General features: G+C 48.1%; 1 protein-coding gene across 3 annotated transcripts in view; it reads left to right on the top strand.

The window, feature by feature from the left end:
* Positions 1-17,217, top strand: part of DNAH10 (dynein axonemal heavy chain 10) — a 148,158-nt gene that overhangs the window by 102,568 nt on the left and 28,373 nt on the right. For all 3 annotated transcript variants that reach the window (XM_060118805.1, XM_060118803.1, XM_060118804.1), the window contains 7 exons: positions 187-375; positions 5,117-5,288; positions 9,354-9,557; positions 10,393-10,473; positions 13,027-13,224; positions 13,942-14,103; positions 16,326-16,500. In XM_060118805.1, the coding sequence (XP_059974788.1) occupies positions 187-375; positions 5,117-5,288; positions 9,354-9,557; positions 10,393-10,473; positions 13,027-13,224; positions 13,942-14,103; positions 16,326-16,500 (1,181 nt within the window). The remainder of the gene's footprint in view (positions 1-186; positions 376-5,116; positions 5,289-9,353; positions 9,558-10,392; positions 10,474-13,026; positions 13,225-13,941; positions 14,104-16,325; positions 16,501-17,217) is intronic.

The following is a 17,217-nucleotide window of genomic DNA, read 5'->3' as shown; positions in this document are numbered from 1 at the left end:
ACCAGCAGGTCGAAATCTTGATCGTAAAAGCTAGTCTCTTAAACCTGAATGATTGAATAATTTCAACAATTATAGACATTCAGAAAAATCTCTCCTCTGTTCTTGATCACTCTGGCACAAAAGGAGAGAGTCTGTCTCTTGAAAGCCAGTGATTCTTAAAGAAATTTTTTTTTTTCTAAAATTCAGGAAATTCTTGAAGAGTATAATGAAAGCTACACCAAAATGAGCTTGGTTCTCTTTGACGATGCTTTGGAGCACCTGACCCGTGTGCACCGCATCATTCGACTGGACCGTGGCCACGCCCTGCTGGTTGGGGTCGGGGGCTCCGGGAAGCAGTCTCTGGCCAGGCTGGCTGCCTTCACAGCTGGCTATGAGGTGAGCCGACCCCCAGAAATGGGTTTGGTATGCCAATTTCCACAGTTAGTAATTCCTGCAAATATTTGAGCTATCTATAACAGATCATAACACCATGTTTTCATAGAGTATAAAGTGTTTTTGTTGGGGGGGTTGATATTATTTTAGCTGAATATTTGAAGCATCTAACTATTGTATTGTATTTGGAATGAAGAATGTGTCAAGTCAAGTTCAAAAGTCAAATACGAGCAAATCCTGTGACCTGTGACCTGTGCTCGTGTAGAGGGGGGGTTGCCCTAAACCTCCATGGACCCAGTGTTGAGGGTCGGCAATGTATCAGCACAACCAGCATGCATGGTTCTGGGACATTCTTAGAATCTTTAAAAAAAAGTTTTATTGAGATACATTTCACAGACCATACAGTTCATCCACTTAAGGTGTACAATTCAATAGTTTTTAAAAATGTGTTCAAAAGGTTGTGAAACCATTACCACATTCAATTTTAGAACATTTTCATCATCCCAAGAAGAAATCCCAAGCCCTTTAGCTGTTGCCCTCTATCTTCCTGTCCTTCCAACCCCCCCAGCCCTAAGAAACCACTAATCTACTTTCTGTCTCTCTCGACTTTCCTATTCTGGATTTTCATACAAATAGAATCAGAGCATGTGGTCTTTTGTGACAGCTTCTTGCGCTTAGCATAATGTTTTCAGGCTTCATCCATGTATCAGTGTTTCATTCTGTTTTGTGGCTGAATCATGTTCCCTGTGTGGTAGACCACGTTTCGTTTATCCATTCATCTATTGACAGTCATTTGGGTTATTTCCACCTTTTGGCTATTATGAACTACACTGCTCTAAGCATTCATGTACAAGATTCTGTGTGGACATATGTTTTCATTTCTCTTGGGTGGATACCTAAGAGCAGAGTTGCTGGGTCATAACGGCAATCCTCTGTTGACTCATTTGAGAAACTGCCAGATTGTTTTCCAAAGGGGCCTCACCATTTTATATCCCCCCAGCACTGTATGAAGGGTCCTGTTTCTCCACACCGTCCTTAGGCTCTTACAGATAGTCCTGCAGTGCCCACAGGTTAACTCGCCAGCCGGGCCCATCACCGTGGAGACGTGCACCGTGCAATGAGTATCAATTTTGAAGAGGAGTCGTCTCCACAACTCACCCTCCCACACTGTCCTTAGTTCTCTGGTATCCGATCCTGTTCATTACTAGGGTCTTGCATTATCCTCAGTGTCTCTGTTTTTGCTGAAAACTAGCCCCAGGTGCCTTGACTGCCCCCCCATGCCCCCCGGCGTGCCTGCTCTTCCTGGGCAGAACAGGGTCGTTATTCAGCCTCAGCCATTACCAGGCACTCAGCTACCCCTGAGGCGTACCCTGGATCCCTTTGATCCATCCTCTCGGAGGGGATACCTCTTGTTGGGTTTCCGTAATCCTTCTACTAGCATTAGAAGGTGTTCTTTCACACAAGCTGTCTTATTCGTCTTCTCATGTCTTCTGGAATCAGATTGAACTCTACATCATTATCATCATCACAGAGTGATCACTGTTGTTATGGGATCACTGGTCTCTATATACACGTAATATGTCCGCATTGCAGCTATTCGGAAAATGCAGAAACATCTAAAGAAAATAAAGATCATCTGTAATCTCATCACCTAAGGATTACCACTGTTGCTTCCTAGTAACATTTTGGTGCACATCCTTCCAGAATTTTCCTATGAGTCTACAAATATATTAACTTATTACTAGCAATGGGTTAATGTTATATGTAACTTTTTCTTAAGAGGGTCTTGTAAAATTTTATTTTCCAATTATATTTTTCAGAGTATAAAAATAATGTATACCTTTTCCATTTAACATGTCAACATCCCTTGTCATTTGACATCTTTCAGAATCCAAATTTGATGAATGTGTAGTACAATATTTTAAAGATTCTTCTTTAGTCGGACATTTAGAAATATTACAATTTTGCAATATTATATAATTAACATCTATATGGAACTTTTGTAATCTGTTTTTTTTCCATTTAAATCTAGATCACTGACATCTTTTAAAGCCAATAGCTATATATTTGCATCTTCCTTTGAAACACTGCACAACGTTCCCTTGTGTAGATAGGCCACACATAAGCCTCTCTGTTGGTGGACGTTTAGCCTTTTCCTTGTTTTGTTATTATAAACAGTGCAGTGATGAACATTCTTGTTCTTTGCACACCGATCAGTTTTTTCCATGCAAACATCTTCTTTTGAAATTGGGAAACTGGAGGGTTTTAAGGGTATATGTTTTTAAAAGACTTTTGATCCGTGGCACCAGATTTCACATTAGAAAGGTTGGACCTGAATTCATGGTGGAGTTTGCCTCCTTGAATCAGGAGTAAAAAGGGCCTAGGGAATTCCCTGGCAGTCCAGTGGTTAGGACTCAGCGCTTTCACTGCTGGGGTGTGGGTTTGATCCCTGGTCAGGGAACTAAGATCCCGCAAGCCTCACGGTGTGGCAAAAAAAAAAAAAAAAAAGCCTGGAGATGGAGGACCAGAGGAGAAGCAAAGAATTTTTAATTTTATCCATAACTTTGTTAAAAATAGTTTTGAAGCAAATATGACTTTTGGGTTTTTAGCAAATGTTAAAGATGGGTGGGGGGTACAGTGTCATTCTATTATTCACTGTATTTGGTTTGTTTTTAAAAATGTCTTCATTAACAACCAATCAGTCCCACGACAAAGGATTAAACTGATTTATGCTACCAGCAATGTCCTTTTCTCCCTACTCTGCCAATACCAGGTATTGTCATTCTGATATCTGCCAGGGTTATAGGTGAAAACTATTATAGTTCAAATGAGAATTTATTTCTTTAATTAATAGTGCAGTTTGAATATCTTTTTATACGTTCATTAGATATTTGTCTTTTCCCTTTCGTGAGTTGCCTCTTTATATGCTTATTGATTTGTGAGAACTCTTTATATAGAAGAGCAGTCACGGTTAATTCAATGAATCTAGCTTGCAGTATTTCACACATATTAACCTTTTGTTGAAAGTATTTCTAAACTAACTTGGTTGATGTACCTTTAAAATTAGATAAAATATGTAATCAAAATCATCCATTATTCAAATGTAATTGTTCTACTATTGTTTCCTACATTTTTCTGTAGGATATAATGTTACCCTCTGGGCAAGTTGACTTTTCTGTTGATTATTCCAGTAAAACTGATGCATTTTTGAGACTTCCTTGGTGGTCCAGTGGTTAAGACTGCGCTTCCACTGCAGGGGGCACAGGTTCGATCCCTGGTTGGGGAGCTAAAGTCCCACATGCCATGGTGCACGGCCAAAAAAACAAAACCAAGAACAAAACAAACAAACAAAAATGGATGCATTTTCCTTTGGGGTAGTGCTTGTGCATCGTGGGCTCGAAGAATGGTGGAGAGGATGTCGGAGGGAAGAGGAGGAGGAGTGGGCTGTGTTGGGCTGTCCCTGTGTCCTGGGAAGTGGAGGGGCAGTTGGGTAGGGGGACCAGAGAGGGCTGTCTATGCCAGGGGTGCCGGGACCTGTTGAGGGGGCGAGTGAAAGCTACAGTCGGGGAGGATGAACGGGGTCTGCAGGCGGCAGGTAGCACTGGAGACCTGATTATATGTGGCTGAGGGGCTTCCATATTGCCCTGGGTTTGTGCCTGTGACTATGTGAGAGGGTGTGTGGGTGTCCACGTGTGTGTAACCGTGTGTGAATGTGTGTGAGGGGCTTTGAGTGTGAAAGTGGGTGAGCAACTGTGTGTGTGCCCACGAACATGGAAGTGTGTCGACTGTGTTTGAGAGTGACTGTGAGTGTGAACGTGTGTGGGTATGAAAGTGAGTGAGTGCCTGTGAGTGTGAAAGAGGCTCTGTGTGTGTGTGTGTGTGTGAGAGAGAGACTAGAGGCAGAGGGGAGGGAGGAAATGGGGGATCTTTCTGTTTCCATAAATCCGAGCTTTTTCTATACCGTTGGGCGCAGTTAAACTTCCACACGTGTGAGCCGGAAGTGCTTGAACAGGAAAGACTTGGCTTACGTTTGTGTCCTTATCTCCATTTTTATCTCTTTTGTGTGTCATAGGATTTTTTAATTTAAGATTTTTTAAATTGCTTCTTATTAGGTTTTTTTTTACACATCTTCCCCCAATTTATCTCATTTTAAATGAGTTCACACAGTGGCTGTACCCACACCCATTTCCTCTGTTGCTTGGCTCATCCCCTGCCTTCCCTCCCTCCCAGTAACTCAAATGACTCTTTTGTTTTTTTGGCCGCCCCATGTGGCTTGCGGGATCTTAGTTCCCCAACCAGGGATGGAACCCGGGCCATGGCGGTGGAAGCGCCAGGTCCTAACCACTGGACCGCCAGGGAATTCCCATCAAATGACTCATTTTAATGACTGAGGGTGTCCTTTGCATTACCCCCACTCCTCTTTTTGCAGCCCTATTCATAATCCGTCTGGACAGGCCTTGTTCCCTGCATAAGCGCTCACCTCGCACAAGTGTGCGCACGCACAGAATGTCCACTGTGGTTTGTCTGACAAAAAGGGATGTCAGTTTTCTGTGTCCTGCATTTCTCACTCAACCGTATTTTGTGAAAATGGCCCAGGTCATCCAGATTTGCTGTCGCTGGTCCCTCTTTGATGGTGGCTCAACCCGAGCTGCGCTGCCTGGAGCTGTCCTCTCCCTCTGCACTTACCTGGAGACCCTCCCTAGGGCCGGTGGTCTCACAGGGATGCTGTGCTCTGTGTTGGCAGGTGTTTGAGATCCTTCTGAGCCGCGGCTACTCTGAGAACAATTTCCGGGAAGATCTGAAGAACCTTTACCTGAAACTTGGCATTGAGAACAAGATGATGATCTTCCTGTTCACGGACACCCACGTGGCCGAGGAGGGTTTCCTGGAGCTCATCAACAACATGCTCACCTCAGGTACCAGGACGCTGGTCTTGCACGGGGTTTGCTGGTCTCCGCTGCTCAGCTTTCAGCGGAGGCCGTCCGATAAGCGTTACCTTTTTAAATCACTTCCTACCTGCAGAGGAGGCACCATTCAGGCTCTCACAGGTGGGTAGGCGCATCACAGGCCAAGGGTACAGTGCGTACGGCGGGAGCGTGGTGAGCTGGTGGACGGGATGCAAACCAGGTGAAGGGGCCACACCGCGCAGGGCCTTGTGAGCCATTTAAAGGAGATTAGGTTGTTGTTTTTTTTTTGCTGTACGCGGGCCTCTCACTGTCGTGGCCTCTCCCGTTGCGGAGCACAGGCTCCGGACGCGCAGGCTCAGCGGCCACGGCTCACGGGCCCAGCCACTCCGTGGCATGTGGGATCTTCCCGGACCGGGGCATGAACCCGTGTCCCCTACATCGGCAGGCGGACTCCCAACCACTGCGCCACCAGGGAAGCCCGAGATTAGATTTTATTCTGGGTACAGTGCTGTGGTACGGATTTACATTTTTATTTATTTTTATTTTTTATTTTATTTTTGGCCGTGCTGCATGGCATGTGGGATCTTAGTTCCCCGACCAGGGATTGAACCCATGCCCCCTGCCTTGGAAGCACGGAGTCTTAACCACTGGACTGCCAGGGAAGTCCCCAGATTTCCATTTTTAAAAGAGCCCTCTGGCTGCCCTGTGGGAACTAGATTAGAGATGCATTAGACCCCGAGAGGGCAGCCAGCTTGGAGCTGCTGCTCAGGTGCAGGTGAGACATGACGGCGACTTGGACGAGGGTGGGGCAGTGGGAACGGAGAGAACTGGTGGATTCTCGAGATATTTTGGAGGTAGAGCCAATGGGACTTGGATGGACCAGATGAGGTGAGGAAGAGAGTGTCAGGCATGATTCTCGGGTTCCTGGCTTGAGTGGGTGATGAGTGGTTCCGTTCACCAGGAAGGGAAGACCAGATCGGGCCTGTGTCACGTGGGGCTTGTGGAGTCCGTGACACCTACGGACTGTTAGGTAGTGTGTTTGTTTTCGAGGGCTGCTGTAACAGAGAACCACAAAAGGGGTGGCTTAGACAGCAAACGTCTATTGTCTCACGGTTCTGGAGGCCAGGAGTCCGAGATCAGGTCGTCGGCAGGGCTGGCTCCTTCTGAGGGCTTTGAGGGAGTATCTGTCCCACACTTCTCTCCTGGCTTCTGGTAGTTTGCTGCCAATCTTTGACAGTCTTTGCCTCGTAGAGGCATCACCCCGATCTCTGTCTTTGTGTTCTCTTGTTGTTCTCCCTGTGTCTTCCTCTTTGTCCAAATACCCACCTTTTAGAAGGACACCAGTCAAGTTGGATTAGGACCTACCTTAATGACTTCATTTTAACTTGATTACTTCTGTAAAGACCCTATTTCCATGGATAGATGAGTCTGATGCTCAGAAGAGGGGCCTCGGGTGGAGATGTCAGTTTCAGAGCCACTGGCCTGTAGTTTGTAAAACCTTGGGGATGGATGGAATCATCCCGGGGGAGACAGTGAGAAGCAAAGCGAGTCCAGGACTGAATTCAAAGAGGAAGAATGAACCAGAGCAAGAGAACGCAGAGGAGAACCAGGAGCAGATTCCTCTTTATATCTTGTAGTCCGCATAGCTGTGATTTATTACAGCAACAGGCCATACAGCACGATCGGCAAAGGGAAAGGCACGTGAGGTAAAGTCTGGGGGAACCAGGCACAGGCTTCCAGAGCCCCCTCCCTGGGGTGTCGCACAGGATACACTCAATCCCCCAGCAAGGAGTTGTGACAACATGTGTGAAGTATCCTCAACCAGGGACACCCAGCAGAGACTCAGCACTCAGGCTGTTCACTGGGGGCTGGTCAGGTAGGCACCTTCTGCCTGGCACATACCAAATTCCAGATTCCCAGAGGGAAAGCAGGTAGTCAGCATAAACCGCAGTTTGTACACACAGCTGAGGCGTGGGAAGCCCCTCTGATTGGTGAATGGTGGAAGGAACCCTCGTGGAGTCTAAGTTCCCAGGAGCCAGCCAAGGGCCAACACCGTAAACAGGCTTTTGTAAGGGGAGCAGCCTCAGACCTGCTGTGTTAGCTCTTTTCTCAGGGAACCCATCTGATATTTAATAAAAATGTTTTATACTAATTTGAAATGGTACAAATAGTGACCAACAAAAAAAGAAAAAAACCAACAAAACCCCCAAAGCCCAACTAGCCAGACTCTGGCTGTTCCTCGTCCTGAGGGGGCTCTCCCCTGCCCGTCTCCACGTATTTAGTTATTCCATAACTCTCATCAGGTCTAAACCTTGGAGTGTGTCGACTCTTAGCCCCTCCCACATTTGCGAATGCTTTTTTGTCTCTAAAGCCTGTCCCTTCCCTTGTGTCCCCTTTACCATCTAAGCCAGACCCTCGTCGTGTCTGACCTTGACTTTTTGCAGACATCTCCGTATTGCTCTTCCTCCTAAGATACCACTCTCTGCGCATTGCACTCGTGTTTTCTTTGCTCCGGGTCTCCGTGGACTGACTTGTCCTGTCTCTGCAGCCTGGCCGCCTTTCTCTTCTCATTTTCCAGGTGTACTCTTTGCATCCTGCCTCTGCATCTTGCCCATGCCTGGCACACTCTCTCTCTCCGTCTCTTTATCAGCCTCCATGGTTGCAAGTGACAGGAGCTCAACCCAAACAAGCTTACGTAAAATTAGGGAGACATGAAGGAGATGGTATTGATTCTTGGAACTGAAAATGTCCAGGTTGGATTCAGGTGCTCAAATGATATCATCAGGAACTGGTCTCTCCCTCGCTCTTGGCCTTACTGTTTTTCTTTTATTTGCATTCTTGGGTTTTTCCCAAAGTAGTTTTTAAAAATGGCACTAGAAGCTGCAGACTTGCATCCTCCTTTCTTAGCCCAGTGGATGAGCGTTTCTCTTTCCCAGGAGTTGTGGCCAAAGTGCCTAGCAGGGCTCTCATTGGCTGGCTCAGATCACATGCCCATCCCTGAGCCAATGACTTTGGCCGGGGTCATGCAGGGTTCTGATTGGTCAGGCCTGGGGTAGTGTCATGACGACCCAAAACCACATGCAGACTTAGAATGGATGAGAAGTGATTCTCCAAAGGAAAAGAGACCTATGACAAGAAAGGGGGGAATGCATGGGGGCTGGGGGCAAAAACAACAGAACTCCACTTTCAAGTCCAGCACCAAGGAAACTTTCCCCCCAGTTTTAGCTCTAGTGCCTTGCAGGGTCACCCTCCTCAAGAAGCCTCCTCGACGGTGCCAGTTTCCTGTCTCCTGGATGCCTGGGGCACCTACTGTCTAGGCTATTGATGTGGCATTTAGCACACGTGTCCTTGGGTTGGCAGCGGACTTTTCATACATGGGTCACAAACTTGTAATCCGGGATGTAAATGTCAGCCCTGTTCTCTATCTGTAAACCCCACTGCAGGGCTCGGGGTGTATTTTCTGTGAAGACTGAGTAGAGTCCGGTGGGTCCATTTACTAGTACCCCAAAGGGTCGAGGACAGAGAGCTCTGAAGCTCTTATGCTTTGCTGCAGAATGAAGGCTTTGCCTCTCCTCCTTGGCACTGATGACCCTAGGGGTGGGGTCATTCTTTGTTGTGGAGGCTGTCCTGGGTATTATGGGATGTTTAGTAGCATCCCTGGCCTCCAAATGCCATTAGCACCACCCCCCGCGACAGACGCACACAGCAACACACACACACACACACACACACACACACACACACACGTTGGGACAACCAAAAATGCCTTCAGACATTGCCAAATGTCCCTTGGGAAGGGCAGAGTTGTCCCCAGTTGAGAACCCCTGCTCTGATGCTCACGATAACCCGCCCAAGTAAGCAGGAGGCATTTGTTATTTCCATTTCACAGATGAGGAGACTGAGGCTCAAAGGGATTTACACACACGGCAAGTGAGCCTTGGGTCTCAGGGTTGGGACCCAGGCCCTGCTCCCTGGACTCGGCATCTGCTGCGTCTGCTGTGCTTCTTGCCGTTTCAGTGCCTCGAAAGATAATAACCCCGGAACTTAAACCCAATCCTGGCCTTTGTTTTCTAGGAATCGTGCCCGCGCTTTTCCCAGATGAGGAGAAGGAGTCTATCCTCAGTCAGATTGGACAAGAGGCTTTGAAGCAAGGGATGGGCCCGGCCAAGGAGTCCATGTGGCAGTACTTCGTGAACAAGAGTGCAAATAACCTGCACATCGTCCTGGGCATGTCGCCAGTGGGGGACACCCTGAGGACCCGCTGCAGAAATTTCCCAGGTGCCCTTGAGCAGAGCCTGCAAATCCATTTTCCCCCTTCAGCAGGGCACGTGCCTTAGGGAGGGAATGACATATGAGGTTCCACCAGCAAAGTGACCCATGCCATGGTCATTAGGTTGAAATGTGGGCCCTGCCATGTCAGATGAGCCCCGAGCGGTCCCTCACGTCTGCCAACAGGCTCTCGTGTTGTCGCTGGATGGCTGTTATCCTTCTGATACGAGGAAATGCTCACGGTCCCAGGTGCAAGGCCCATAGCGAGTGCAGTGTAGCTCTCCACGCCCTTCCATCTGGGAAAATTCTGGCAGCCTCATGGAAGGTGCAGTACCTGCCCCTAGAACAGAGGGAGACCGTTTTGCTCCCCCAGGGGACATTTGTCAATGCCTGGAGACATTTTTGGTTGTCCCAGCTTTGGGGGGTGGGGGCGGCCACGTTTCCAACTGGTATCTAGTTGACAGAGGCCAGGGGACTGCCAAACATCCCACAGTGCACAGACAGCCCCACGAGACAGAATTATCCAGCCAAGTGTCGATAGTGCCGAGGTTGAGAAACCCTGCTTTTGATCATTATTTTTGTTTATTTACTTATTTTTAAAAAATTTTGGCCGGGCTGCGTGGCATGTGGGATCTTAGTTCCCCGACCAGGGGTCGAGCCCGCGCCCCCTGCATTGGAAGTGCAGAGTCCTAACCACTGGACCGCCAGGGAAGTCCCTTGATCATTATTTTTGGACCCGCCCAGCTCGTTCACCAATGTGTTGGATACCAAAGACGGTATCCATATTCTCGAGCATCTCGGAGTTGCAGGGCGATCATCTCTTTTGTTTCTCTTTCTTTTCAAGGTCTAGTAAATAACACTGGTATTGACTGGTTCATGCCCTGGCCTTCCCAAGCTCTGCATGCGGTGGCTAAGTCATTTTTAGGTAAGTGACAGCTAATGTGGGGACCATGTTAACAGTATAACAAAGCAAATTGTTATCCTTTTTCTGACTCTGAATTTTGGTACAGTAGATTCTGTCACCATTAACCCCCATGGCCGTGAATGGTGTTTTAGTTTGTTAGTGTGTTTTGATTTATATTGTGTTTTAGTCCAAAGAGATTTCGGGGGATTTACAAGGACAACATGGGATAAAAATTGATTAGGTATCATCCAAAGTAGGGGTCAGCAAACCCTGGCCTGAAGGCCAAATTCAGCCCACCGCTCGTCTTGGTAAATGCAGTTTTATTGGAACACATGTAATAAACATACTGTCTATGGCTGCTTTTATGCTACAACCACAAAACTGAGTAATTGCCACAGAGACTGTATGGCCCACACAGCCTAAATATTTACTGTTTGGCTCTTTACAGAAAAAGTGTGCTGACCCCTGACCCCAAGGATGCCTGAAGGACCTTTCAGTAAACTGATTATCCATCAGTGCTGATTTTTTTAATTATTAATTAATTAATTAATTAATGTATTATTATTATTTTTTGTGGTACACAGGCCTCTCACTGTTGTGGCCTCTCCCGTTGCGGAGCACAGGCTCCGGACGCGCAGGCTCAGTGGCCATGGCTCACGGGCCCAGCCGCTCCGCGGCATGTGGGATCTTCCCGGACTTGGGCACGAACCTGTGTCCCCTGCATTGGCAGGTGGACTCTCAACCACTGCGCCACCAGGGAAGCCCCATCAGTGCTGATTTTGCTCTACAGTTTCCAAGCCCTAAGGCCTTGATTATTAATTTTAATCTTCAAAATAAGAAAGCAAGTCAGTTTATACTCAGGGAAAAACTTTTTATCTGGACTTAACTTGAGCAGATTTATGACACTGGGTGACCTTGTAAATAGCGTCAGCCTTATAAATACGTCTTCAATAAATAAATAACTAGTCCCACTTGGTAGGCAGGTTGCAGTCTTCTGGGGAAGGGGGCTACGAAAATGACTCTTTCCTGATGATATAACTCAGGGATCAGCAAACTTTTTCTGTAAATGACCGGATGATAAAGATTTTCAGCTTTGCAGGTCATATGGTCTCTGTTGCAACTACTCAATTCCACCATCGCATCAGGAAAGCAGCCCTAGACAATATGTAAATGAACGGGCGTGGTTGTGTGCCAATAAAACTTTATTTACAAAAACAGATGATAGGCCGGATTTGTCCTGCAGGCTGTAGGTTGCCAATCCTGATATAGATGTGCCTTAGCTTTCATAGGCTTGTTAGGCACCTCCGTGTATTAGCACTTAGCTTTGCTTTCAGTATTCAGTGATTCAGTATCATAAATAATGCTGCATGGAGTTTGCTCAGAATTTTTTTCCTTAGGTTATATCTCTGGAATTGGGATGACTGTACCCATACGTATGGCTATTTGTGAGGCAAAGCTTTTCATGCTTGCTGTTAAATTGTCCCATGGCTGTGGTTTGCTAATCCCTGGTATAATTCAAGGTCAAATACGCAGAATCTGGATGAATACATGCTTTTGGTCATACTTCCTTCCTTCATTTTCTGCTTTGAGGTGAAAGTATTTTGCAATGTGTGAGATAATCCAAGTGATGTGGTTTGGGCACTGGGAGTGATTATTAATTCTTTCAGCAGACTTACAGGAAGACCTACCTTGTGCCCAATATGTGCTGGGTACGGGGGATACAGCAGGGACACTGAGCAAATTTCTCTCCTGGAATCTCAAGCCCCTCCTACTACACTGTCTTGGCCTTCCTACCAGTAGGGACAGAGAATTGGCTCTCTGTGTTCTTAGAGAAATTGCCAGCGCGTGGATCAGTGTTGTGGTCCAGAAAAGCCACTGACAAGTGATAACTGCTCTTTTCTGTTAAGACATTTGTATATCGTATTTTATTGTGGTAAAATGTATATAATGTAAAATTGGCCATTTCAACCGTTTTTAGCCATTTTAAGTGTGCTCTGTTACACTAACTACATTCACACTGCTCTGCAACTGCTACCACCGTCCACCTCCAGAGCCTTTTTCATCTTTAAAACTGGAACTCTGTCCCCACTGGACACTCACTGCTTGTCCTCCCAGACCTGCCCCCAACCCCTGGGAACCTCTAATATACTTTCTGTCTCTACGAATTTGCCAACTCTAGATATTTCATGGAAGTCAAATCATGAAACATTTGTCCTTTTGTGTCTAGCTTCTTTTACTTAGCGTGTTTTCCAGGTTTGTTCATGTTGTGGCGTGTGTCAGACTTTCCTTCTTGTTCAAGGCTGAATAATATTCCGTTTATGGACAGACCATATGTTGTTTATCCATCCATCTGTTGATGGACATTTGGATATGGTTCCCACTTTTGGCTACTGTGAATAGTGCTGCTATGAACATTGGCATCCAAGAATCTCTTTGTGTCCACTTTTCAGTTCTTTTGGGTACAAACTTAGGAGTGGAATTGTTGGGTCACATGGGAATTCCGTGTTTAACTCTTTGAGGAACTGCTCCTTTCCTTGCTTTATGAGCCACCATTTTCCATTCCTTCCTCTTCAGGGACTAATCCGCTGATCCCAGTAGAAAATATGGAAGATCTGGTCGAACATGTTGTTTTGGTCCACGAATCCGTGGGTGAATTCAGTAAACAATTTCTACAGAAACTGAGGCGCAGCAACTACGTAACTCCCAAGAACTACCTGGATTTTATTAACACGTATTCGAAATTACTGGATGAGAAAACTCAGTATAATATAGGTAAGACTTGGGAATGGGACGATTAACAGGAATTGTTATTACTTACGAATAAAGATCCAACTGCTGATCTTTTCCTTAAGCAGACATTTCTTAGCAAGATCGGGCATACTCAGGATTGAGGCAAAGCAAAGCATATTTTAGACTTTGCATTTCAGAGTGATTCGTCTGTGTGGGCAGGACCCTGGCATGCTTTTATTTTTGTTTTTCTGTGCTGGGCCATGCACTTTCTTAGCTCTAAATTTTCACTGCATTAGAGATACTATTTGATAAGACCAATATGCTCTGTTGGAAAATGTTGCCTCCCTCTCCCGTTGCGAAGCACAGGCTCCGGATGCGCAGGCTCAGCGGCCATGGCTCACGGGCCCAGCCGCTCTGCGGCATGTGGGATCTTCCCGGACTGGGGCACGAACCCGCGTCCCCTGCATCGGCAGGCGGATTGTCAACCACTGCGCCACCAGGGAAGCCCGGAAAATGTTTTTTAAAAATGCTCTGGCTCTGGTTGTTGGCCAAACAAATGGTTATTTTCAGAAATACATTCATTTTGGAAGATGCCATCTCCAAACGGCAATGGAGGTACTGATAGATGCTTGACATCTCATGAAAATGATTTTTTTTTTCCGGTGACCCCAACTTGGACGAATCACACTGGAACGCTTGTCTGGGTGTGTTGGGAACTGCGCCCCCTGGAGGGTGAATACCTGTGTTCCCTTTCCTCAGCTCAGTGCAAGCGTCTGGAGGGGGGGCTGGACAAGCTGAAGGAGGCCACCATCCAGCTGGACGAGCTGAACCAGAAGCTGGCCGAGCAGAAGATTGTGCTGGTGGAGAAGTCGGCTGCCTGCGAGGCCCTGCTGGAGGAGATCGCCACCAATACAGCCATAGGTGAGTGCGGGTCCAACTCTGGGGGTCGGGACACCCCACACCCCACCCCGCCAAAAAAAACCCAAAACACGACAGAGCTCCACTGGGGGACATCCCTGGGAAGCCACTTGTAGGAACTGGCATCTTTTGACCCTCCCATTGCTATTTTTTCTGAGTTAGCGTCAAGCCTCCTATAATAGGCACTAAGTCGTTACCATATGCAGGACCCACAGCAGGTAGCTAGAGGATTTGCCAGGATGTGGAAAAGTCATCTCTTTACCCTCAACGAGCTAGTGAACTGGGTCGGTTTAAATGACCTCAGCCTGAGCATCATTCACTTGGGACTTTCTTGGTTCTAATGTGAGCCTGTTTCCGGATTCTTTCTTGGGCCCCTCACCTGATCTTCCTGGCCTGGTGGCTGCTCTTGGTCTGGTTCCCTCCTGCTCTAAGAAATTGGCTTTCTTTCTTTTTATTTATTTATTTATTTATTTATTTGGCTGTGCTGGGTCTTAGTTGCGGCACACGGGATCTTTGTTGAGGCATGCGGGATCTTTTTTTTTTTTTTTTTTTAGTTGCGGCATGCACGTGGGATCTAGTTCCCTGACTAGGGCTCGAACCCGGGCCCCCTGCATTGGGAGTGCGGAGTCTTAACCACTGGACCGCCAGGGAAGTCCTGGAACTGGCTTACTCTACACGACTCTCACACAGGACAACCCTAAGCTGCAGCTCTGCCACGACCCCTCACCCTTCTCCCTGGGTCTTGGGGCTCCCGTTTCCATCGTCTCTCAGGATCCTGTGTTCTGATGCATGTCCTCCTCGGCTCATCCTCGGATTTCTGCAGAAACCACTCAACCTCTCTGCCTCTGGGCATTCTCTTCCTAGCCCATGTTTGTGTCGCTTCTGCGTATGACCGTGGTTCAGTTCAATTCCAGCCGTATCGTGTCAGGCCCTATCCCCAGGATCCATTTTTCATTACTCTGGTCACAGCACCCCAACTTGGCTTTGGCACCCTGTCTGCTCTTGACCCGGAGTCTGGGCTGTCAGGTTGGGGTTGTTCCAGCCCTGGCTGGATCGGTTAGACGTTCTCCTGGAGTTCACTTTTTGAATCAGCCAACCTGAATGCTTGCTTGTTGACTTGTGAGGATGAGTCCCGAGAGAACGCCCCATCAGGGAGAGACTGCCGAATTCAGCATACATTTGTTGAATACCTACTGTGTTCTTTTCCTAGGGCTGCCCTAACAAAGCACCACAAACTGGGTGGCTTAAAACAACAGGCGTTTATTTATTCTCTCGCGGTTCTGGAGGATAGAAGTCTGAAATGAAGGTCTTGGCAGGGCCCTGCTCCTTCCAGAGGCTCTAGGGGAGGATCCTTCCTGGCCTCTCCCAGCTTCTGGTGGTGGCCTGCAATCCTGGGCATTCCTTGGCTTGTAGATGCATCCCTCCCATCTCTGCCCCTCCATGGTCACGTGACCTTTCCCCCTCTCTGTCTTCACATGGCCTTCTTATAAGGACACAGTCATTGGGTTTAGGACCTACGCTAACCCAGTATGACCCCGTGTTAACTAATTGCATCTACAAAGACTCTCTTTCCAAATAAGGTGACTTTCTGAGGTTCTGGGTGGCCATGAATTTTGAGGGGGACACTATTCAGGCCAGTCCACCTACTACGAGCCAGGCTTTGTTCTAAACGCTGGGGTCACAGCCCTCGGGGAGATGCTTAGGTTCTAGTGAGTGGGGCCGATCAACAAGCCTGTGATCAGATGAAATTTCAGGTTGTGATTAGTGTCATGAAGCAAATAAACAGAGTGATGAGACTGGGAGTGACCTCAGGGGAGGGTGACTTTTGAGCTGGGCTGAATGAATGCAGGAAAAGCTGATGAAGAGCCAGAGAGAGGTCAGTGAGCCAGAAAAGCAGGGAGGGCAGCTCTGATGGCCTCAGCTAACACTGGCCAAGCAGGGCTGGAGGCTGTCTTGTGGGCTGGAGTGGGACAGGGGGAGGGGGACACAGGTGGGCCAGTCAAGGAGGGTCAGAGTCGCAGCAGCTGTCCCTGTGTTGGGGACCCCAGGCGCCGTGAGGACATCTGTCCCAGTGGCAACGCCCAAGGCCGCCATATTGGCCGAAGCTCATTCAGCCCCCTCCGCCCAGCGCCCACCTTTGAGGGCTGCGCTGCTTTGGCTCAGGAGCAGTGGTCCATCCTCCCCATGCCCCAGGGGCTTCACTGACCTCCCCCTCCCCCCCACAGCGGAGGAAAAGAAGAAGCTGGCGGAGGAAAAAGCCATGGAGATAGAGGAGCAAAACAAGATCATCGCGGCGGAGAAGACTGAGGCCGAGACGGCCCTGGCTGAGGTCATGCCCATCCTGGAGGGCGCCAAGCTGGAGCTGCAGAAACTGGACAAGTCAGATGTGACCGAGATCAGGTAACGGCTGGCAAGCTCCCAGCGTGCTTGGCCACCAATGTCACTCCTGACAGTAATTATGAGATAATCATGGTTGTTCGGCATTTCTGTGCCGGCCGCTGTGCCAGGCCCTTTCCGTGGTGGGGATTGTTATCGTCTTCATTTGCGCATGAGGGACGTGGAGCCCAGGGAGGTGAGCTGACTTGCCTCAGGCCTCCCAGCCAGTTGGTGCCATGGCCCACTGGCCTTGAACCCAGGCTGAGTCACAGAAGGAGACTGGGTTCCAGAAGGGGCTGGTGGGAGAGCTGGAGCCTTGTCAGTCAGTCCTTTTTACGGGCAGGACAGAGGAGTGTCTGCCCTAAAAGAAGCAGGGCCCTGGATGCAGGCAAGGTGTGCCACAGGCCGAGAGTGGATGGGAGATGCCCTCATCCCTTTCTAGCCAAATGATGGCCTTTTACACGTGGGGAGAGTAGTGTTTTTTGTTTGTTTGTTTGTTTTTGTTTTTTTGCCATACCGCGTGGCTTGTGGGATCTTAGTCCCCTGACCAGGGGTTAAACCTGGGCCCTGGCAGTGAAAGCGCTGAGCCCTAACCACTGGACCGCCAGGGAAGTCCTGGGAGAGTGAGTCTTTACTGTGGCCCCAGACATTCTGCAAATCAGCCTGTAAAATGACTCCATCCCCCGCAGCCAGAGGGCCCATTTGCTGTCCAGAAGAGGGGTCTGGTGTGGAGCTTCCTCC

The sequence above is a fragment of the Mesoplodon densirostris genome, chromosome 15 (genome assembly GCF_025265405.1).
Source record: "Mesoplodon densirostris isolate mMesDen1 chromosome 15, mMesDen1 primary haplotype, whole genome shotgun sequence".
In the NCBI taxonomy this organism is placed as follows: domain Eukaryota; kingdom Metazoa; phylum Chordata; class Mammalia; order Artiodactyla; family Ziphiidae; genus Mesoplodon; species Mesoplodon densirostris.
This window is presented reverse-complemented; position numbering and strand designations above follow the sequence as displayed.